Source organism: Cloeon dipterum, chromosome 2 (genome assembly GCF_949628265.1).
Source record: "Cloeon dipterum chromosome 2, ieCloDipt1.1, whole genome shotgun sequence".
In the NCBI taxonomy this organism is placed as follows: domain Eukaryota; kingdom Metazoa; phylum Arthropoda; class Insecta; order Ephemeroptera; family Baetidae; genus Cloeon; species Cloeon dipterum.
Genome location: NC_088787.1, coordinates 30157172 through 30179948, shown reverse-complemented (window position 1 = coordinate 30179948; position 22777 = coordinate 30157172). Strand labels below are relative to the sequence as shown.

The 22777-nt window shown below is 40.6% G+C and overlaps 2 protein-coding genes across 5 annotated transcripts in view; both read right to left on the bottom strand.

Annotated features, from left to right (window-relative positions):
- The window catches only part of LOC135935697 (uncharacterized), a 266355-nt gene that overhangs the window by 55404 nt on the left and 188174 nt on the right, over positions 1-22777 (bottom strand). For 2 of the 3 annotated variants that reach the window (XR_010574243.1, XM_065478219.1), the window contains exon 6: positions 6728-6748. The exons of the other annotated variant lie outside the window; for it this stretch is intronic. Coding sequence is in view for 1 of the 2 variants with exons in the window: in XM_065478219.1 (XP_065334291.1) it covers positions 6728-6748 (21 nt within the window). In the remaining variant the exon portion in view is untranslated. The remainder of the gene's footprint in view (positions 1-6727; positions 6749-22777) is intronic. 3 annotated transcript variants of the gene reach the window in all.
- LOC135936880 (BTB/POZ domain-containing protein 2-like) lies at positions 9583-11603 on the bottom strand. 2 transcript variants are annotated; one of them, XM_065479874.1, is made up of 6 exons: positions 11424-11603; positions 11182-11337; positions 10974-11125; positions 10720-10924; positions 10363-10667; positions 9583-10302 (listed from the first exon to the last, which is right to left on the bottom strand). In XM_065479874.1, the coding sequence occupies exons 1-6, from the start codon at positions 11460-11462 to the stop codon at positions 9834-9836; spliced, it is 1326 nt and encodes a 441-aa protein (XP_065335946.1). In that variant the 5' UTR covers positions 11463-11603; the 3' UTR covers positions 9583-9833. The 2 variants fall into 2 exon arrangements, with proteins under 2 accessions (XP_065335946.1, XP_065335945.1); XM_065479873.1 differs by having other exon boundaries at positions 9583-10667; positions 11424-11602.

Genomic DNA, 22777 nt, shown 5'->3' with positions numbered 1-22777 from the left:
GTAAATCACTTTTATGGCCAGTTTAGATAGCTAACTTATTTATAGATCATAAATATAAAGTGCAAGATATCAGCGGGGATCGAGAGCACAGCCCGTTTGCGGCTTGCGTTTTACCGCAGAGGTATTTACACGCGCGCGCGCGTGTGTGTGTGTGTGTGTGTTTGCGTCGGCTGGCTCACCTCGCTTGGCGCACTCTCCCTGCTCCGACTGAATAATTTATCTTTATTGACACAAGCACACATACACACACACGGCTCGGCCAATACTGCAAATAAACACAAATTGAATGCAAATAAAATTGCGCGCACTAAATGGGCCCTTTGATTACTCAGCTTTTAGGTTCAAACATGAGTTTATTGTGGCGTCTACTTTTTATCCTGAGTGCGGGAATTCGTGTATTTTTCGTTTCTCGTCCGACAGCCATTTCCTGTCCCTCGAGGCGATTCATTTGCAATTCGGCGTTAGCGAGGAAAAGTGGATGAGATGAACGAGCACGAAAAACGACTTTCCACGTTTCAAAGTGGATAAGTCCTCTGGGAATGATGCGGCAGATACATTTGAAGCTTCATTTTTTCATCAAATAAACAATTTTTGCCTCCTGTATTGATGACTTATTTTAAATAAACTTAGCGTAGAATTAAAAATAGAACACTGAAACGAAAAATAGTCAATTGTATTGTACACGTGACGGAGAAATTATTTTTCAATTGAATCAACGATAGGATTTTAAAAATCAATTCTCAATTTAACGTGAAACAATTAGGAAGAGTAAAATTTTACTCTCCTGGTAAACGATAATGCAAAATATAGAAAAACTTACTCTCATTATCTATCCTAGTCCTTTAAAAGTTTTTGGTTAAAAACATATTTTAGGCAGTAGAGTATTTTTTGTAAGCAAATTTTCAGCAAAGTTTCGTTACTTTTAAAACGGTGAGCACTGTTTCCTTACTACAGGAATATAATTATGGGTTTCTCCGTTATAATCTGGAACTCCACTCACCCTATTGTCAAAAGGAATTGAAATCTGCTTTGAAAACATGGTTAAGCGTTTCAAATTATCGAGGTAATGGGAAAAATCAGAATTTAAATAATTAATTTAGCTTGATCTTCATCTTCTCTTGATAATCTAGCTGGCGGGAATGTTGATTCTTTGTGTATCTAATATCCTTATTGTTAGTTGCTTGCATGCGGGCGAACGGCCGGTACGGTCGGTTTGAATTAGTTCAAAGAACGTCCGGACATGTGTCCGAACTGAAGCGCAGCGTGGTGTGGATTCTGTGATTTCTAAATGTACGTTTATTACAGTAAATCGCTTTAAGTTTTTTACATATTTTTGTGTCAGCAAGCGAATTCTTCACGTTAAATTGAAAATAAAGATTTCTGCCTTCCTTACTCCGGGACTTGTTATATAGTTTGTAATTTTTGTAATTTTGCAATCAGATGGGGTGCATGTGAGAACATCATCGCCTGAGTGTACTACCATGCTGAATGTAAAAATAAATTTGAATTGAATTGGAAAACGACGAAGCGCCTAAAGATATTGAAAATATGCAACCGGCTGAACACGTATGTGAATATGTTGCCTATCTTACACATTTTTACCTGGCCTTAACATTTATCGCGGAGTGTGAAATATATATATATATATATATATATATATATATATATATATATATATATATATATATATATGTATATATATATATACATATACATATATTAATGTGAGCATTGTATTGGGCAGCAACGCGTTTGTCACTCTGCGTAGACCCAAAGAAATTTCTCAGTCTGAGCAGCACCGCCGTTGAACGTGGCTGCCGTGGCTGCTAAAGGAAGAAATTCGGTATCAGCGCCGTTTTTGCATGACTTATTGCGCTCCTTTTTAAACCAAACAGCCCCTCTGGCTGCGAACTGCATGCGAAAATAAATATCTCCTTAAATGTGAAGCGAAGCGTGCGACTCATTAATTCAAACACACTTGAGTGGCGGCGTCGTCGATGACAAAATCCTCAAACCAGCTAACTGCCGCCGGGTAATTGGAACTCAGTTCGCATTTCGGATGCATTTTAGGCCGAAATTTTCCTAATTTGTCCACTAATTGGCCAAACTGTTGCTACGAATATTGCCCTTAAGCAGATTAAAGAAATAAGAAGCTATAGCCTTATTTTCTCCATTTTCTCTTCCTCGCAACCGTCTGACGATGTTTAATGACGTTGTCGCGGGAACTTTCCTCTGTGTTAACGGCGGGAGACATTATAGCTCGTTAAACTTTGAATATATGTCGCAGAACAGGAGTCTTCTTCTTGGAATTATTGACTTCAAAGATGTTGACATTAATCTCTGCCTTTTGGTTTTGAATACACTTTGAATTTTGTGTTTAAGTTAACTAGCTCAACTTTGGCAGAAAATCTTCAGAAGAAAAAAATCACGCCTGTGAATATTTAAGGGATGTTTGTATTTGTGATCAAAGCAGTTTTGTTATTGTTCGAAAATTACAAAATAAACAATGTGTGAAAGATCCAACCCAGAAATGCAAACGAATTCCTTGTTTGTCGGCTTAATGAGTTAATTAGTTGGAAAGACATTAAAAGTGGATTGATACAAAGCACCAATTGAAATTTATTGGAATTGTTAACTACATTTTACAGATGATTAAATTTTTAGTTTGAATAATTATCTCTTAAGCGTACAATATTCAAATTAGGAACAAGAAACAAGACCAAATTTCACAGAAAATTGAACGGTTGGTCAACGATTTTTTACGCTTGATTTCGATTTATTAATATCCATAAATTTTCAGTACAGATCCCCTTTAACGCAAATAAGGTTATATATAGAGTGGCATAATTGAGCAGACTAGAAACGAAATCGATTCCACGTCGCAGGAAATTGAAGCTTCAGAATCTAAGCCATACAGTCAATTTTTAGGCTAAGAAGGGGAATCCTCTTTTCCTGGCCTCGCGATCATTGCTTGCAATCCAGTTTGGCTAATCGGCTTGAATGTCAGTGATGAATGAATTAGCTAATTAGCAACGAAGTTGGTTGGCTGCGTCGCAATTAGCCATTAATCGCGCCTAATTAATCTCGCCACGAAAAAGTGAATCACGTATTTAATTATCCAGCGCACGAGAAGCAGCGTCTGCCGGGGCTCCTTTGAAGCAGGGAGAGATAGCAGGCAAGACAGACACTAACTATGCAAACATCACGCCATTTTAAGCCCTTATGATATCACTTGGCGGACGGGATTTCGAGGCCCCAAAACAGCAAGCCGAGGCAAATTGCGAACGCGCGCAGAGAGGGAAAGTTATGCCTGCTGCAGAGCATCAGTGTCAAAAAGTTTGCAGCCTTGTTTGCCGAGGAATTTAATTTGAATTTGGAAATCATTCTGTCCGTCCTCCTACCCAGTGCCTTTCCTCAGCCGACGGGCGCGTGTTATTGTTCCTCGGCGTAATTTGTTTCTATTCTAGCGTTCGTGGGTCTCATGTTTCCGCAATTTCTTCTGCTTTACTTCTTTCTCGCCCTCCGACTTGATTGCTTCTCGGCCAAGTTCAGACGGTTTAATGGGATGTTTTATGGCCCAGATTTCGCGGTCAGACTGACTGACTCAAGTTAATGGACTTTTGTTCCAAATTTCACAATATACCAGCGCTCTGGTAGACAAATTTTTATTTGGTCCTATATTGGAAATTACTGAAAAATGGGAAAGAAAATAGTTCCAACTTTTTCGTTGTACTTTTCGGAAAATAAGAACGAACAATAAGAGATTTTAAATTAATTTGGTCTCTTGTAGTCATGGAAAGAGTTCAAATCAAAATGAACTCCTTATATGTTCTGTTTTATGGGATTTTTTTCTGAAACTTAAAATATCCATCGACCCAGTTCCATAGTATCTTAGACAATTGCGATTTTCTCTCGAAAATGTGCCTCAAGTCAGAGATTCCAGGACATACAGACCGGGTGGCATTAAAATGATGCGATCTCACATTTCACGAGAGCAAGCCTGATAAGCGGCCAAGTCAGCCAGGCGTTTAATTACACGGCTAGCAGCAGTTGAGCAAAGTGTTCAGTCGTTTCCTCTATCAATCCGCCTTGCAAGTGGTTTTGCCTGCTCGGTGCCAGATGTTCAGCTCGAGTAATGAGGTGCCTCACACAACATATTACGGCCGCGGTTGTGCCGAATGTAGCCCGGCAGGGGGGGGGGGGTAAGGGGGGTGCTTTCATCGGTGGTGTACTTTGAGCGGATGCATCGCGATTGTTGACAGTGAGAAATGGCTATTTTCGCACGGTTATTTATTACGCCGGCTCTGCACGTTGGCGCGAATTCGCAAGTGTAATCATTCGCCAAGTGTGCCGACGACTGGCACCAAGATCTGCAAATTTATACGAGCAGCCGAGCAGAGCAGCCGAACCCGACGAGATTAATGGCCAAAGTTCAAAATATTAATTTGTCTGAAATGTACACGCGGTATTATTTATTGTCGGCGGCCTAAGAGCACCCTAATTACATCCCCCAGAACCAAGTTTTTCAGGGCAATTCACGACCATCTCGACACAGATTTATTATTATTTTGCAATTATTTGAAAGATAAGCAAGCGGAACACGAATTATTTTCATTGCGCCCTAAAATTTAACAATGCGTGTACTTTTATCATCATTGAGACGCCATTTATTCATTATTCTCATCTAATTTAAATTGCCTAAATATAGAATCACTAATGTTTTCTCACGTCTATTCAGATTTTTTTTAAATAATTATTAACTGACTCTGGCGCTCAGACTTTCTCGCGACATTTTAAAATTGTAGATAACTTTGAAATAGAATTCATGCGTAATATTTGACGCGCGCTATGATTATCGTCACTTTACTAATCGCGCTGCGGCTGTGGCTGGCGATTTTCAACAAGTCATCATCATGCGTATCGAACGATAATTCCATGAAACCACCGCTATTAATTAACATCAAACAAGTGGAGGTAATTTATTTTGCACTGGAATGAGTTAACGCGGAAATATGGGTTGGGAATCACGACGCTAGTTCTTATCCGGCGATAAATTTATGCCGGTTGCTGGTATTTAAATATATTATTTGTGATTATCCCTTTTTTCTACCTATATGGTGCACCGCACGAAGAGTGTGAAAAGTGCATGCAGTATGTAGCGAGTGAAGCGAAAAGTATAGACTCATTTGTTGGAGTTCAGTCATATCACCGCCGCCTGTTTTGCACTGGCGTCTTTTAAAGGGAATATTTTAGCTGCTTTTTTCATGCTCTCACCCCACACAAATGGAGGGACAGTGAAATGGATCTGGAAACCGGTCCAGCCATGCACGGCGGCAAGGCACCACTGGGATAAAAATATTGTTTTAAAATACCACAAACCGTTAAAAAAAGATATATATATTTTTGAATTTGGGCTTTTATTTGATTTTTGGTTTGAATAAATAAATTTAAAAAAAAAGAATCACCTCGTCGGAATATAATTTAAAATCAGTGGATATTACAGCTAAATGAATTTTTAAAACATTTGCAGGTTAATTCTTAAGAGGAGTCTTGAAAGTATTAAGCAACTTGATTCTATGGCGATTGGAATTAAATTGTTTTTGTACTATATTCAAAGAAAAAAATGATGAACTACAATTCCCAACCCATAAAGCTGGAATTTTTTCTAATGGCCGCGCACACATTCGATTCGCAATATTTGCACGCGTACACACCAATGCAGGTACACAAACACGAGAATTAATTGGAGAAACACATGCGCTGAACCCTGTCGGATGATAAATGCGCGCCGAACCGCTTTCACGCCGGCCAATTAATAATTGCGAGAACGTGACGCAATAAAAATTACAGGAAAACGCTCGGCTGCTGCGTGGACCTAGATAATCGGATTTGGATTCGAGCAGACGAGTGGACGTTTTAATTGACATTTTAATGAGTTCCATGTCATACACGATTACAAATCGGCGCTGCATCCGAGAGCGCGCTGATTGCACCCACCGTGCAATCTATCACACCGCGCAAAAAGCACAACCGCGGATAATTCTCTCTCTCTCTCTCTCTCTCGCGCGCGCGCACACTCTCACTTCAATGATGCTAAATCGCTTTTTACTTGACAAAAAATGGACACACATGCAAATCGCCCTTTTATCGGAACTCGGAACGTTAAATTTTCAGTGGCAAATGCGAGTGTGATTGAAAATTGATGAGTTGCAAATATTTGCAAACCCTTTTCAAATCATATCTTTTGAGCATGATGAAATTTTCGGAAAATGATAAATTTTGGACAGCTCTGGCAACATCGAATTAATGCTGTTTGATTGATTTATTTAGAAATTTTATTCGCTTTCAGACGAACCGTTTCATGATCATGAATATTTTACATTAAAACCACGTAATTTATTCACGTTGGATAATCGACAATAATTGGAATGAACGCATTTGATACATGTGCCAGTAAAATATTAAATATCCTCTTTGAGGATTTAACCGGCATTAACAGATCCTAATGAGAAGAAAAATAAAAACTGCGAAGCAGAATTTCGAAGAAAATGTATAGGAAGTGCATTCTTCCATGAAAATTCGTTGCAACATGCGTGCTGACTGGTTCACATACCAGAAGGGAAAGATTGCTCTGGAAAATCCAGCGGGAGGAAAAAAGCTGTTCCTTTTTAGAGCAACTTTTAAGCAGCTACGTTTTAAAGGCTTTCGCAGAGAGTTTGTCACTTACCAGCACTCAGCTCGGCACTCCCTGCAACAGAAAAAGGGTCAAGAATTAGTCTCAGTGGTCGCGTCACATTTTGCAGCAAAGAGAACTGAGGTGAGTACTGTTTCTCTATATGTAAGCTTGACAGAAAAATTCGCCACCCAGAAGCAATCAAAATTCGCACGATCGATTGCAAGATTTCCAATTTCTACTCCACGATATTAAATAGATCGCAAATTAAAATTTTAAAAAGCTATGTGATCTGCTTAAAAGCTACCTTCTTTTGAAAAATTTAAAAGTCAATTTTAAAATATTTAACTCAATAATATTTGCATAGCATATTGAATAATTTTTTAAGGGTGCAGCAATATAATCTGATTTATTTTCGCATAACTTGTACAGAAATTAATGTTGACATGACTATATTTGCTGTCTCTCGGTCTCCCTGGCGCAAAAAATCTTTCCTTCATAATTATTGTATATTGCATCCGTCGTCTCTTTTTCTCTTGTCGCAAAGCTAACTCACTTGGTATAAAACAGATCTGGTTGGATTTTCTCCGATTGCGAGTAGGGCATTGGAGCAATAAATTGCTCGTGTATTTGTAATTAATTGGCGGCAAAGACGCTCCTCGTTGCACTCCTCTTGCCAACGAGCATTCAGCGGTGCAATGAACACGAGGCCGGCGTTGAAATTTATTGCACCATAAATAGCTGGCGCGCCAATGACTTTTAAACTCGGCCACCACAGCTTTATGGTGTTTCCTTGCCATTTTTCTGCAACTGGACGCTTTGGTGTTCAGACAGACCGCATGAATCGAGAACGGATCAAGCACCGCGTTTAAAAAGAATTATTTTGCTAACTGAAATGCTGCAAAAATTAAACATTTTCAATTTACACGTACTGTGAATAATTCTGCTGGAGATATTCATTCAAAAAGTATGCACGTGATTCCAAGAACTCTGACAATTTATTCGGAATTCATCGAGCAGACGGAAAAATTCCGAACACCATGTGTTTCCAATTTTAAATTTTTACTAACCCCCATTTATGGTCACTAGCTTTGTATTTTTCAGCTTCTGTCGCACCACCCTTCACAAAAACAACGTTATCGCCAGCACCAAAGAGTTCAAAGAACAAAAATGCATTTTCTTTCCAGCTGACAACTTGTGCGATCTAGATCACAGCAGAATCACTCCGCACGTCAGCAGTTTCACGTGTGTGCCTTGACACAAAAAGCCCACTTTCCTGTATCTCTCATGCTTAAGTATCCACCCCCGCGAGCATTCTTTTAGAGGCTTCTTTCAGGAATGTGTAAAAAACAGAGGAGCGCGTGCAACATCAAAAGTAGCGCATTTAGAGATTTTAAGTGCACGCTCGCGCCGGATTTCTCAAGCGCCTCGCTGCTTTAAAGCGCCAATTTTTACCCTTTGAAGTCTTCAGGGGATATCCCCGGCGTCTTTCGAGAGCCACCCTCGCTCCCGAAACTCTCCGGAGAGAAATTTAGGGTTGCCACATTTAAGTGTTGATCATGAAAAACGAAATGTTAAAGGCTTAAATGGAAATTGGTTTGAATTTTATTGAAGTCTCTATAAAATTTAATCTTCTTAATTAAAAATTGTATTTCCAGTGGATTTTTACAGCGCGTAAATATTTTTAAAGATTAAAATATTTATAAATTACTTATTTGGGTTTTTGTTGCTCAAAGTCTGATTTTGATTCAATTTAGAAAATAACAATCATATCAGGGGGAAACAAGAAATATGTATTGCAAGTATTGAACTATTAAATTAAAAGCCACAATTTTTTCATGATTTTATAGCTTTATTTTTTGGGTGTTGCGATTTTTTTCTCTTGAATGATTTAGAGATTTAGGCAAACTCTGGACGAAACGCTAGCTGGCAACCTTAAAACACCAAACGAAAACTGAGTCAAGCGGCGCGTCGTCGTAATTGGCGTGTGCATTCAAAATTAATTAGCACGCACACGGTGGAGAGGCAGGTCTTTGGCTTCTTGCATGCCACTTTGCGTATTCTCGGCATGTTTCCTTAATAAAAGGAGGCGACGGTAATAATAAAACGGGCTCGCTAAACGCACGAGATAAAATAATTAAAGCGCCGAGTGCCGAAATTTTTTGCCTCTGCTGATGATAAAGCACCGCCGAGCGCAAATTGGCAGACGTACGTGGCGTCGAAACAATTTCGACGGCCTCTGCTCAGCTGCCATGCCGCTTATCTTTTAATGCAAACTCACTATAGCTGCTCCCGCTCGCTCGGCCTTATAAATTCTAATCTAGCTGCTTTGATGAAGCAGGCCCGCGAATTAATGACGTCTTTGGCTTTCTAGTTCGAGGGAACTCGAGTAGCGTGCTTCTCTTTGTTCTTCCTTTGTGCTCAGTGGTGGTTTTAAGCTTTTGGCTGAACATTTAAGAATTAACTTGTGTGCAAAAATCAACCGTGAATTCTAAAAGTGAACTGCGTTGAAAAAATCATAACCAAATACCTAATGAACTGGAATGATCTGAATTTCTGAATCTCATGATTATCAAACAATAAAACCAGACTTCATAGATGACTATTTAAATTTTATTTACGTCCAAAAATCTTTAATGTGATTTTCGCTATGAAAAATTTCGCTGTCTCAGTTTTAAAATTAAACACATGCGTGCTAAAATTACAAATAAAGCCTTAAATTTTACAAGATTAATATCTCTTTATAAACGCACTCCTAGTAATATCATCAGTTATAATGTTCTTGAATAACTGTCACAATCAATTCTAAACACAATATGATTTTCGTTCCATGATTATAACCACCATAATATGCATTTGTATACAATTATTACTCTTTCCATTATTAATATATTATAGTTCTATTTAAATCATTTTAATTTTAATTAATGCACTTACCAGTAGCACATTTCAATAATGAAAGTTTTCTTCAAAATAAAAACATTTCACCCAATTTTAAAATCAAGTCGAACAATGCGTAAATATCAATCAAATAAGGTACTCAGTTACATATGTATCACCAAGTCTTAAAAACTTGCTTATTTTCCCTTAAATCCCCTTTTCTCTACTTTGCAATCCCTGCAAAGAGTCAAATGTTTCTTGCAAACACCAAGTGATGATTTCAACTACGAGCCAGAACCAGAGCTGCAATTCCTGCACATGAAGCGTCTCTAAGCAGGTTGATGGTGACAATGGTGCGGTCGTTCAGCTGGACGTCATACCTTACTGCGTTGAAATTCTGTTGCGTGTAGTAGAGGCTCAGGTTGGAAATCTTCACTTGCAGTTGGACATTGACATTTGCTTGGAGCAGAACAGGCTTGCGAAATGTAAAATAGTTTCTTTTACTATCTCTGCTCTCTGTGCTGCCAGAGCCGATGAGGTTGCCTTTCTCGTCTTGTAGCTGGAAAAATGCAGACGAAGGTTCAAAAGAGGCATCGTAGTGATTGAATTTGATGAATTTGAAGCCAAGGATGTAGACGCTCTTGTCAGTTTTGAACCAAAAGTCCTCCCTGGAGCCATTGTTGTAGTACGAAGTCTTGAGGTCAAGGGTAGTTGCGTTCTGGTGCAAGCCTTCCCGACAAGATTTTTTACTGAAACCCTCAGGCAGATATTCTCTTGAATCCATTGACATGCTTAGGAGAATAGCATACTTTTCCTCCACAGTCAGAATGTTGCTCAGTGTTGTGGTGCACAGGGCTGAAAACTCTTTCATGTCCATTTGGAAGAATCTGATCAGCTTCAATGGCTGGTCTATCACCTCCCTCAGTTTTGGACCAACATTCACGTCGTCGGGGTCATCTAGCTGAGCTTTGCCCCATTGGATCAGAGACTCTATCAGGACTGACTCGCCAGCTACATTAAGGCGGTCTTGATTTAGGATATCCACAACAGTGTCCAGAGACACGGTCTTCCAGAAAGAGCTGCTGAAGATTTCCGAGGTATTCACCAAGATGACCTAAAATATTCCTTTTATTACAAATATTAACTACACATAATTTTATGACTACCTCCATGCTCTTTTGGAGTTTTTCCTCGCTGCTGTTGAGCGTTTGGTACATGTCGTAGATTTTGCACACATTTTCTGGAGTTGGTTTGCCAAGGTACTTCTCAACCGCTGTCATGAGGCTGTCAATTTGCCAAAAGTGCGCAAAGGTATATATTTCGCTGGCAAGCATTACATCACCGAAGTTCAACTCCCGTCCGTAGATGAACCTGAAATAAGCATTAAAATATGGCACGCATAATTCGATTATGTTCTCACTTCATGGCTGCGTCAAAGGCCTTGGGTGAAGTATTGTGGATGACAATCTCTTCGTCAACCTCTCTTTTTGATTCCGAAAAATTCCCATTGAACATTGTTTCGAACACAGGACTTGCAATCGATAAGACGAGCTTGTGGCATTTGAAAACGAACTGGTGATATGCGACAAAAATAGCTTAGTTTTAATGACGTATAAATGAGCAAAAACCTGGTCATTTGGGTCGTCAGATTGTTTGACAAGGAAGGTGCAGTCATACAAAACGCCTGTTTTGTATAGGAATAAGAAATCCTTCAGCGCATCTCCTGATCGATCCCACTGCTCTTTGTTCTTAATGCTATCGAGTTGAAGCTCGGTTGCATCCTCCTACAAGAAATTGTAATACAATTTTCAACAACACAAACCAACTAAAAGCTATGTTTACTGGATAATATAATTTTCAATAAACCCACCTGAGGTGAGGAATTTTCCTGAACATCTTGGGCACCCATGTTACAGATTTGAGCTACTGCTCTCGTTGCTTCTAAAGTAGTTATGCCGCTTAGCAATGATTTTGACAGCGCAAAGGCGCGCAAAGAATGCAGCCCTGGGGTTGTGTGCTATTTCAAAATTGTGTGGCAGGTGAAGAATGACGGGTGCGGGAGTTAGGCTTCAAGGTAAACTTTAAAGACATAAATGTCGCCCGCTACGCACAGCCGTTGGCATTGGGAATTTGTATGGGAGCAGGGAATGAATCTTGGCTACTGAGGAATTCAGTTAAATTTTCTAAATTTTACATCACCCCATGACCAGAGCTTTCATTCATACAAAAGTCAATAGTATATTTTAATATTGGAGGAAAAAAAATAAAAAAATTATTTAATGTTCCAATCTATATAAACGTAATCGGCTTCATTTAGCAAAATATTTCTAGTAACATCTCGGAATTTTATAAAGAACATTTCTACTAAATTCAAATCACGCAGTAGATTTTTTTATTATTTCAAGCACTGCATTTCAAAGAAGGACCACCGTGTGCGATGATTTGGTAAAATTTGTGGTCCCCCGAAGTTGCAAATCAGCTATGCCCGCGGAGCCGAAAAGACGCACGAGATAGTCTCGAAAGTTAGTTAGGGTGGCTTCAGGAGCGCGAATTTTATCGCTTTTTTAAGTAGTGCGTGGGTAATTGAGCAGAAATGAATTCGGCCGGCGTGATTAGTATTTGCTGAAGGGGCAAAATCACTGCTGCGTCTTCTTCCCATCGCCACGCAGAGGAATTCGACCGAACAAGAGATGAAGCAGTGGCGTCTCTTCAGGAATTTCTTGAATTTAGAGTTAAAAATGGAAAGGAAGAAAAATGTTTCTGAAAATTCAAAATGGTCAATATATTTTACCCACGTCTCAATCGTTACCATTTTTAACATATAAAAACGAACAACGAACTTAAAAATATTTACGACATAAATTATTGTTACACTATGAGACGTTTATTGTATTGAATAGTAGCAAAAATATGTAGAGACACTGAGAGAAAGACGAGGAAAGTGGCTGCGGATAGGTTTATTAGTTGCATTATGCAAATAAGTTTGTGTTCTTTATGTCACCACCAACAGAGGCAGTTCCGCCACTTCGCTCAGCATGATTTTCCAGAATAATACTGGCGTGGTGGAAAATTTAATATCCCTTCTGGCGAGACGGAGGTTTGCTTGCTCGTCTTTTCCCCCATTGAATGGCATTGCAATCAGTGTTGTCGTTGCGAAATTTCTCATTTGATTCGATTAGCGTGCGCAATCAGTCGCGTGGCTGGAACTGAAAAATGCGGTCGCGGATGCTGCTGGTGACTGGCATCTGCCCATGCGAAGATGGAACGAAATGCAGCCGGATTAAAAAAGTTGGTGCCGTCTTGCAGCTGACCCGATTCCAACTCGAAACTGCATTCACCGCGCGCCGAGTGTGTTTTTGTTTGCAGCATAAAGGCAGCATTGCCGAGATAAGAAAGAATCAAAGCGGCAGCTGCCACTGACGTTTTGCGGTGCTCGAGATAACCTATAAAATTCATTGATTTATAAAACGTTCGGTCGAGTTGCATTACCATTTCCGTGCTCGCTTGTGTTCTCGCGGGCGCACTGCTGTAAATATGACAGAGCAACAGCGACGTCGGCTTATTGGATATTTTTCCGCAATTGAATTTCAAAAGAGTTTGCATTTGTTATAGTTCATGCAGAGTGAACCAGCAAAGTTTGTTTTCTTACTTTTGCAACATTCGCAATTACTTTGGAAAGAAAATACAACCACACAAAACAGTTCTAAATGTCTGTTTGAGTTTCGCGCCCTTTAAAAAATGTTTGAATTGAAGTCTCGTGCTTTATTGAAGCATGTCGAGAGAAGCTTTGAAGTTTAGTGTATATCAAGCGTGATTTCAATAATGCGTTAACTTAATTGTGTGATGTTACCAGCAAAACTTGGGTTGAATTGCTCCTCGCGGTGGATTATTCGTGTGTATGTTTGCCTCGTGCCTTAATTGAGAGCGAGAATATTTAGAAATTTCATATTACATTCCTTCTCGTCACCTACAGCGCGTAATTTCCTCTCTAATTTTGTCCCGCGGCACCGTCATTGGCGCTTTGAGGCTGCTGCGTCCAATTTCCAAGCATCGCTCGGGTGCTAATGGCGCAGATTGGTTCAACGGCTCACAACAACGCGCGGAAACAGCCCGAGCAAAAGAGCCCTCTCGGAGCGAGCGAGCGCACGTCGACGGTGTCATTGAGCGAGGTGCAAAAACATTAATATGCATTCATCAAGGTTGGCGCTTAATTAAAAGCCGCGTGCCGCCGCAAATGCCTCTTCCGGTCGGATGCCTGCTTCAGATTGGCGAGGGGCGCATGTTTTTTTCTCGCCCCCGCGATTGAAGGACCGCACTTCTGATCGACGGGCGCGCGTGAATTTAGAATTCTGCGTGCCTGCTGAGAGCGGTGGGTGCAGCCGACCTAATCAGGCACGCTTGTTTCTTGGCGCGAAATCGCATCCCTCTCCACGAGAGGGTGATTATGAATTCCGGCCGTGTAATTATTTCTGGCGGCACGTCTCTGCAGATATGACACGGTGCAAAACATTGCTCATTAGCAGCTGAATTAGTGTTTGTTGTTGCCGCCCGTTGACTCTTTTGCGGCCGCCCAGCAGATGCACATACACACATTTGAAAGGAGCGTTGTGACGAATAATAAAGCGGCCGCATTTGGAATATTAAGTGCTCGCCAGCGTGCTTTTTCTTTCACCCTCGCAAAATGCTTTCTGGTGCGAAGTTTGGCACTTGATTTTCCAGGCATTTCATGAACCGCGAATATTTTTAACTCCCACAACAAGTTAAATAAAGTAGTTATTTTGTTTGAACTCGAATTTACTGTCAACGTGAACATGTCAAACGGAAGCTTGCTGATTTCTCGCATTGCTCAGATATCACGCATCGCAATGCCTTCTTTGAAATGCGAGATATCTGCTTGGTACATGCTGTTTGCGCAACATAGAGCTTCAAAGCACGTGAGACGAGAATACAATTTAATGGAATGCATGACTTATAATTTAATTAAGTTTATTGAAATAAGAATGTAGAATAGGCAGCAAAGCGGAATGCAATGCAATTAGCATTAAAAGTGCTGTACGGAGTTCACAAGAGGAATGATAAATTTAAATTTTTGAAAAATGCGACCACTCGAGGTTGTTTCCATGTTCAATATAATTAAACCCTGGCTTTACCCTCGTTGCCAAAAGAATTCGTCGTTTTTAATCCTCGACTAATAAACTGGACATCGTGAAAACCGGTCATAAAATTTAATTCGTATGCATAAAGGTTTAAATAACATTGCCAACAAAGGAAAGTTCAACAAGCAGCCCAACAATCAAGGTTAAAGGTTAGGTCTCCTTTTCTTTTTGCTTTGAGCTTACATAAGGAACAGGACCTTCATTAAGGCTAACAGAAAATATCCTTTTTTTGACCATTGATTACGTGACGATGCACTGGCCGGCACCTTTGTCCTCTATCCGATTCCAAAGTTTTAAACGGCAATCTGCTTTTAAGAATTTTTTTTTACAAAACAGTCCTTTTAACGATTAAAAATTTCCCTTTATTCCTTACAAGAGTATACTCGTGAATTTGGAATATTTGGATGTCTAGCTGGTCATTTGACACAAAATCTTATTTTAAAGCTCTTAAGTTTCCAGCATGCAAACAATGCAATGATCCTCCTGAATTGAGCTTCCCTTTTAATACACAATTTAAATGCACAAACTACAGCACGCACAAAATCCTCAAATCCCTCGCATTCTCGCAAAGGAAAAAGTGTTTTCCTCATCGAAAAGCAGAGCATGCATATTCATCGCTTGAATTGTGTCGTTCTGCGAACTTGTTTTGAATTTGAACAGCAGTCGTTGAAGGAAAAGAGTGAAATCCTTTTTGATAAATTCCGCAACTCAGTTCCGCGCGAGTAACGCACCGCTTTTTACACCCCGACAGCGGCTTTTAATTTTCCAGACGACAGAATGCAAATGTGGAAGAGTAAGGATTTGAGAGCGAGTGTGTTTATAATTATACGAGAAAATTTATATTTAAAAAGAAACGCCGACGCCTTTATAATTGTCAGTAGTCTTTTCGGCGAAGAGGGTCTTCTTGCCGGCGAAAAAACGCTCGCAGCCGTTGTCAAGGTTGTTTTTTAACGAACGCACTTTAATTATGAGTAATGTGAGTGGTGGAGGAGCGGCTGCGGAATCTTACCTCGTGCTCTTTGTTGGCAGCCTGATGCCACGCATGATGGATAATTTGCGTGCATGAGGGCATGCATCTCTTGTGTGTGTGAATTTTTTTTAATTTAATTTTTGAAGTTTGAAAACGCGCAAATCTAATTTTCAGGGAGAAGGAACAGATGATGCTCCAGTGAAGAAGAAAAGGCATGCTGCGGTCGAGAACAATTCATTTTAAAATAACTTTACATCTCAGTTCTATTTTAAAACAAGTAATAGTGTTATTTTATCCCACGACATTCATTAAGGTATTTTATCTATGTGTGCGCAGAGAGTGCGTAGTATGAAATCAATTAGTCTGTCTTTTATCAGGTAACAGTGAGGTTCATTCCTTTCCTCCCTGAGCGGCCACCCCCCGCAACGTGCACAATTCGATTTTAAAAATGTTACGAATGTATGGTAAATCATCGTTGCTTTTTTCGGTTGATGAATTACTTTAAAATATTTTGAATCCCACACAGCCAGCTAGCGCAGAAGCTGAGCAATTTTAAAATGTCTCGAAGGAAATTTCCAGCCCGTCAGCTGCAGTTTCTGAGGCAGTGACCCAGTTTGGAGCAAGCGGGTGAGAAACATCGGAAAATAGCTATTACCATAAAATTTGGACCGTGTTCCGAAAGGCGTGCATTCCCCCTCCATCCAGCTGGCTTATTTAAGAGTCACCCTCCGGTTGAGCCTAGCCGGACTGATGCTCCCCTGGCGGAAAATTTAGGCCCAATTTGTGTGGAGTTTGTTTTGCAGGCTGTTTGTGCGACGACCCCATGCCGCTGATGGCAATTTATCGCGACAAGCAATGGATTCAATTGTGCCCTGCTGGCGCGCAAAAACGACCAGCCAACATGCCACTTGTCTTTATTTGGGTGCGTTGGCGGCGGCGGCAACCGAGAAAGGGCGGCCTTCCCGACTCGCTCGCGTGTCGCCGCAAACGCCGCACACTGCGCTCTTGTTTGTCGCAAGACAAAATTTCAATCTCTTTTTAACGCAAATGTGCGTTCAAGCGAGATGAGGTGCTAAATTTCAATGATGGAAAATGTGACGGTGAAATACGTGCCTTAATCCGGAACGGACTTGGAAAAGTATGTACGAGCTGGAAAATGATAGTTTCAGTGTGCCTGTAAAATCAGACTTTATTCACATGGGAAAATCATATTTTCTACATACAACTGTTGCCTGAAATAGATTCAAAGTGTAATTTTCTCGCTCTTCGGTTGGAATGGAAGAATATGGAAATCAAATTACACGCTTCTATTTGATAGATTCTAGTCATGGCATCTAACACTTATTTCTATAAGCACAAATGCATATCTATTGAGTTCTCAATTTCTAGCATTTCTCGGTATCACGCTTAATCAAATACCGCTGGCACGGCCCAGTAATATGTCCTGGAGAGATTCCATGCCGTCTGCTCGCTAGAAATGCGGCGAAATCAATTTCCGGCGGGTGGCGTGCGCGCGGCGCGGTCGCTGCACTTCATCAGCTTGACAAACGTGCAGCGTAATTATGCAGGTCTGTATGTGCGCTCGCCAATTAGTCGGCTCAGCACATTATTGAATATATCAGAGGCACGTCTCATTTGCGAGACGGCCCGAGCGGATCTTTATTGCCAACGGAGGCGGAGACACACTCACATACCGACGGTGGTGCATTCGGCGGAGCGCATTAATCAATCCACCGTGATTTGGGTGATATATATTACGTGCTCGCTACGGCTTTTGTCTTAGCCACTCCCTTCTCACTGCTAATTGATTGCGATAATGCAAATTGATGGCAGCAAGTAGCAGATAAGAGCAGTGAATGTGTAATTGCTGACTGCCGCCGTCTTTGAGCCTCTGAAAGGAGAGATTGTGAATAATGCGATCATAATTTAATAAATTTAAGTTATAAATTTGAATTTAGATCTAAATTAAGGCTCGTCTTGTCAATTTAAGGGGTTTATACATTTCATAATGCAAAATGTTGCAACTGAAACTGAAAAAACTCATCAGATCTGGCATTAGATCCAGAAACTTTGCTAGCAAAATATTTAGGACTTGCACCGTACAATTTAAAGGGTGGCTATCCAAAAATATTTTAACTTAGCACGTCCCGAAAACCATTTTTATCAATTTCAGCGTGAACTTACTAAATTTGTTACCACACTATTATTTTTGACATGAAACCCAGTAAAAGTCTGAGATATTTTTCACAAATACTCAAGTTCATTTAAAGTGAATAATATATACGTATAAGTGCTGAATTATGCTTATAAATAAAAATGACCAAATATATTGAAAATAAAAAAAGCTCTTTGACGCATGATAAACTATAAATCGGCACGATAAATCCATTTGTAACAACCAATAACATTTATGGGCTATGAAACAATTAACCAGAAAGTTAGCCTGAGCCTGAAGATATAGGCCTAATTTTAAAATACATATATTTCAAGCAAAGATTGGTTTCGGAACATAGACGATTTTCATATTTGATTAAAACTGAATATTTAGGAAATTCGATAACGTGATTGTTAAAAGAAAAAACGGAAATAACGTTAACATCTGCTGAAATTACCTAGCCTAATAATAATTATTTGAGCTATATCATTTTGCTATGCATTGCTTATTTATTATGATAAAATTTCTCCTCCTATATATGTAGAAATATAATTTGGCATGGTTTCGCAATTTTCCACTATCATGCAAAAAGCCGGCAGTGTCAGTTTTCTCGTAATGAAATTTCATCAGGTGCCAGTTAAAGAAGCGAAAACGGACGCCTTTCACATTCAACAAGCGCACTTGATACCCATCGTGAGAACCATTATTCTCGCTTGACACATTTACAACACGCGCGCACAGCGAATTTGTCAAGAAAAATTGCGTTTGCGGTCCAATTTCTGCAAAGCGGATTGTTATGTCAAAAAGAGCGCGCGTTGCCGCTTTTGTAAAGTTGAACCGGGAAAAATATCAGGTTTCACTCATTGCCACAGTCAAAATACACAACAACAGACAAATAATTCCAGCCAGCCTGCCACCTCCGGTTTCGCTGCGGATTTAGAGAGCTGCAAAGTTTTTGGAAAGCGGACCAAATGTATGCAACCGGCACGAGACTATTGCGCAGCGGAATGCATATACGGCCTCGTCAAGGGGTTCCGTTATTCGCTCTCGATCAGGAAGAGGGTAGAAAAAACTGGGAATTTAGGGATTAATAAAAAAAATGTTCAAAAATCATGTTACGAACATTTCTTTCAGATTAGAATTTTGTGAAATTGTGTTAAACCAGCCCGTTATGCAGTTTAAATAAAGAAACACTTAAAATTCATTTATCTTTTCTCTACCTAAACGAGATTCTCTGCGCAGCCATAATCCACTCTTTTCCCCATTCCCTCTCTCAACAACATGCGATTTGCCGGAAATTTTCCGCATCCTGTTGTTATTTTTACTTTGCAGTTTGTTTTATGCAAACCAGGGGAGGGCGGCCGCGGAGGAAAATAAACAACAAAGTGTGCGGCGGGAGCGGGAGAAAAGGGCAGAATAATGCGCCGCGGGCGTTCTTTTTTCACTTTTTCTCTGGCCCCTGATCGACGGAAGCGTAAAGTCTACTCGGCCGCGTTTGCGGGACCAATTAATTTTTTATTGCGCCCGCCAACTTTGTTCATCAGCAAAAAGGCGTTTACTTTTGAAACTATGTGTGTACTCGAAGTGCGTCGGGCGAAAAGTTGGCGACAGCAGCCGGGAATTTGTCTTGGACGCATTTCCTCTTTTTGCGAGTGTTCCGCAATCATTCAATTTGTCCTGTACTGCGCTGGCGGCGCGTGAACCCTTTTCGACGCTCTTTTTCTTGTTTTTTCGCGTCCGCCTTTGCCGCTGGACTAAATTCTTTTGGACAGGCTGGAGGGTGAAAGGTACTGCTACAGAGCTCCTTCGCGTGGAGGAGACACTTGACGCAATTTTCTTTTCAAACCCAATTTGTCGGAAAAAGTCGACTGCATTTGATGTTTTGATGTTTTCTTGAATTAAAATTGAAGAATTTTAATTCAATAAAAGCTCAAGCTGGGAAAATTAAATCCATCCAATGTTTGTAAGTTAATCTTCATGGCCTTTCATTGATAAAATATACCCTGAGAGAAATATTTTAAAGCTTATATATTCTAGGATATGTTCGGTTTTTCACTGACTGCTAAAATGAGGTTCTAGTTCTACTTTTCGCTGAATAATTGCCCTGCTTTCGATCATTTCAGTTCTTTTCCTTTAGTTTATTGGCGACCAAAGCCATTCGAAATTTAATAGCTGTCCGGCCCACTAGGGCACAAATCGAGCGACGAAAACGTAGTTATGGCGCTATAAATTGGCAGTTGCTGTAAAGCGGCCAACAGTGTTTTACAGCGGCGGAAATTGTCACTTTTAGCACAATTAAAAATTAATGGCTTCTCGATGGTGGAAGCGCAGCGGAGAAAAGAAAAGGAAAAAGACGATTAGGTGACACATAAAAAGTCGGTCTGAAATAAAGTCGGGAGAGTGAACTGCAAGTCGGGGGAAATAAAGTAGTCGCCATTTAAGCGCGTATTTTATATCGCCGTCACTCCCTTGATAAATTCTTAATTTCGCACCCGACTTTGCGCTTTTTGAGACGCCGGTCACGTTTTTTTCTGCGCGCTGGAAATATATTATTGTGTTGGGGCCGGTGTGCCAGCCGCTCGGCGCTGTTTAAAATAACTAGTGCGAAAGTGAGCGATCGATATGCGGCAGAGGGAATTCGTATAACTCGCCACCGACGGGACGAGAGAATTCCGGCAGTGCCTGCCGTCTAATCAAAGCAAATCGAGACGCACCACCAGCATTCTCCGCCCTCCCCCATTCAAAGCGCGAATAAGCACCTGAACGGAATCGAGTGACGATTTCTCCTCTTCTTGAGCGCTTCAAAAGTACCCTCGCCTAGCTCTTCAGAGTAAATAGGACTTTCTTCGTCGACTCAAACTGTTCGCCTCGCAGACACGCTTTCGATAGATGTTCCTTGGGTTGACAGTATTAGTAGGTAGGGGAATATGGCTTTATGCTCTAAAGGAGTTCATAATCAAAAGACAATTTCAAATTCCTTTTTTTTTTGTATATTTTACTGAATTGTTTTTAACTGTCTTTTTTAACAAACACTTGGGGGGTTTCAAGAAATTAGATTATTTTGACAAAACTGGATGTTTTTTTACTGAACGGCATCCCAACAAATTTACAACGAACTCTTTTACGGGAGCATGGTCTGCTAGGAAGGTTGGTCCGAGCCGTTTTTCGCGTCTGGCTTGTTGAAATTGCGAAACAGAACGGTTCATCGTTTTCCTTTTCTTTCCTTCTGAGGCTCGTGCGCAAGAATTTTCCACGTTATTACATTCCATTCTAGACTAATAAGGATTAAAGCAGCGAAACTTACTTACCCGCCGCCACGGGTATGAAATTTCAAAATTGCTAATTATAATAAATTAGAAAAGTACAAGAGCAAGAAAGTTTAAAATCCCATATGCATGGCTCGAGTAAAAGGGCTGCGAAATAATTCCGCGGCACAAGGGCGCAACCCAGAGATAATATATTTTAATAAAATGGTTCCGCGCGCATTAAAAAGCATTTGTTTTCATTAGGTGGGCGGCGCTGTGCTCATTGCGCGCGGCCACAAGTTGCTTTCAGTTTTATTGGATCCACTTTCGTTCTCGCGATTTGCACACGTGCTCCCAACAAACAAACAAACAAAGTTGCAAAGGGCAGATTTATGCATTTTGCATGTCCATGCAGATAGCTCCCTTTGGCTGCCGGGGAGACCAAGAGAGCACTCAGCACGTCGTTATTTCAAAACGGCGTGTCCCACTGCAGCTGCAGTGCACTCGGCGATGAACGTTGAGTGCAGCGAAATTGGAAAAGTGCTCTGGCAAATGGAAAAGTTTGCGAACTGTTCAATTTGGAGGGAATGAAAGTGTGCACGTAATTTCCTCCCTGCTGCAACGCAGCAGATGCACATATTATATTTTCCCCTGCACTGCGTTGTTGCGTATACGCTTTTTCAACACACCAACGGGAAATGAAATTGTGCATTGTATTATTACATGCGTCTCCAAGAGCTATGAAAACCAATAACCAATTCTGCGTCATGTCTCATGCTTCAGAAATTCAGTCCTTCGTTTCAATAACTGAAAATTTTGAAACTCGCCTGCAGCAATTGTTGGGGAAAATGAATTTCGTCGTGATTGAAAAAACCTTCCTAAAAAAACTCAACGGGCTGGGAGGCGTACCGACGCAGACTCGCCACTATTTGGTTTTCGCACCTTCCAGCAGCTTTATGGACGAATCCCTGGCATTTCAATAAAATAACTTGGTGAAAAGATGGCTACATTGAGACCGAGCTCTCTGCGGCCACTCGTACTCCATGTTTTCACGCCTATCTCACATGCCTTATAATTTTTGACTATGCTAAATTGTTTGTATTCAACAATGTGAGAATAATCGAAAAAAAATAAATCTTCGGCTTGTAACTTTCATGGTATCAAAACCCTTACTCCACATGGGGTGTTGCTATCAGATTCATGCAGATTTTGTACTTGAAATGCATAGATTTTGCCAAAATTGTGCACTTGTTCCTAACTCATCGGCTAGCACGACATAATTCTTGGACGATGGCGCCAGTATATGGAAATGACTTATGTAATGTGCACTAACTAAGTGCGAAAACTTGTAGCGGTGCATTATGTGGCACGCTGAATTTCCCAAATGGCGTAAAATTTACATCCTCGGAAGGATGCACGGCTCATAATTTCGCACCAGAGCGTCTCTCAAAGTTCCGAAGCTGACATAATGACTGCCTTGGTGGAAAACTTAATGTGTTCGTCATCTCTTGTTACGCTGGCGCGGTCGGTCGCAAGCGAGATTGGTATATGGAGAGAGAAAAGGGGTGGATGAGGGAAGAAGCGGGAAATTTCCTCTGCTTAATGAAAGCGGCTGTCAGAAAAATGCCCCAAACAACAACAACAGTGCGCCGCTGGAATTATGATTGATATCTTTCCTGTTTTTGCACACACTTCGGC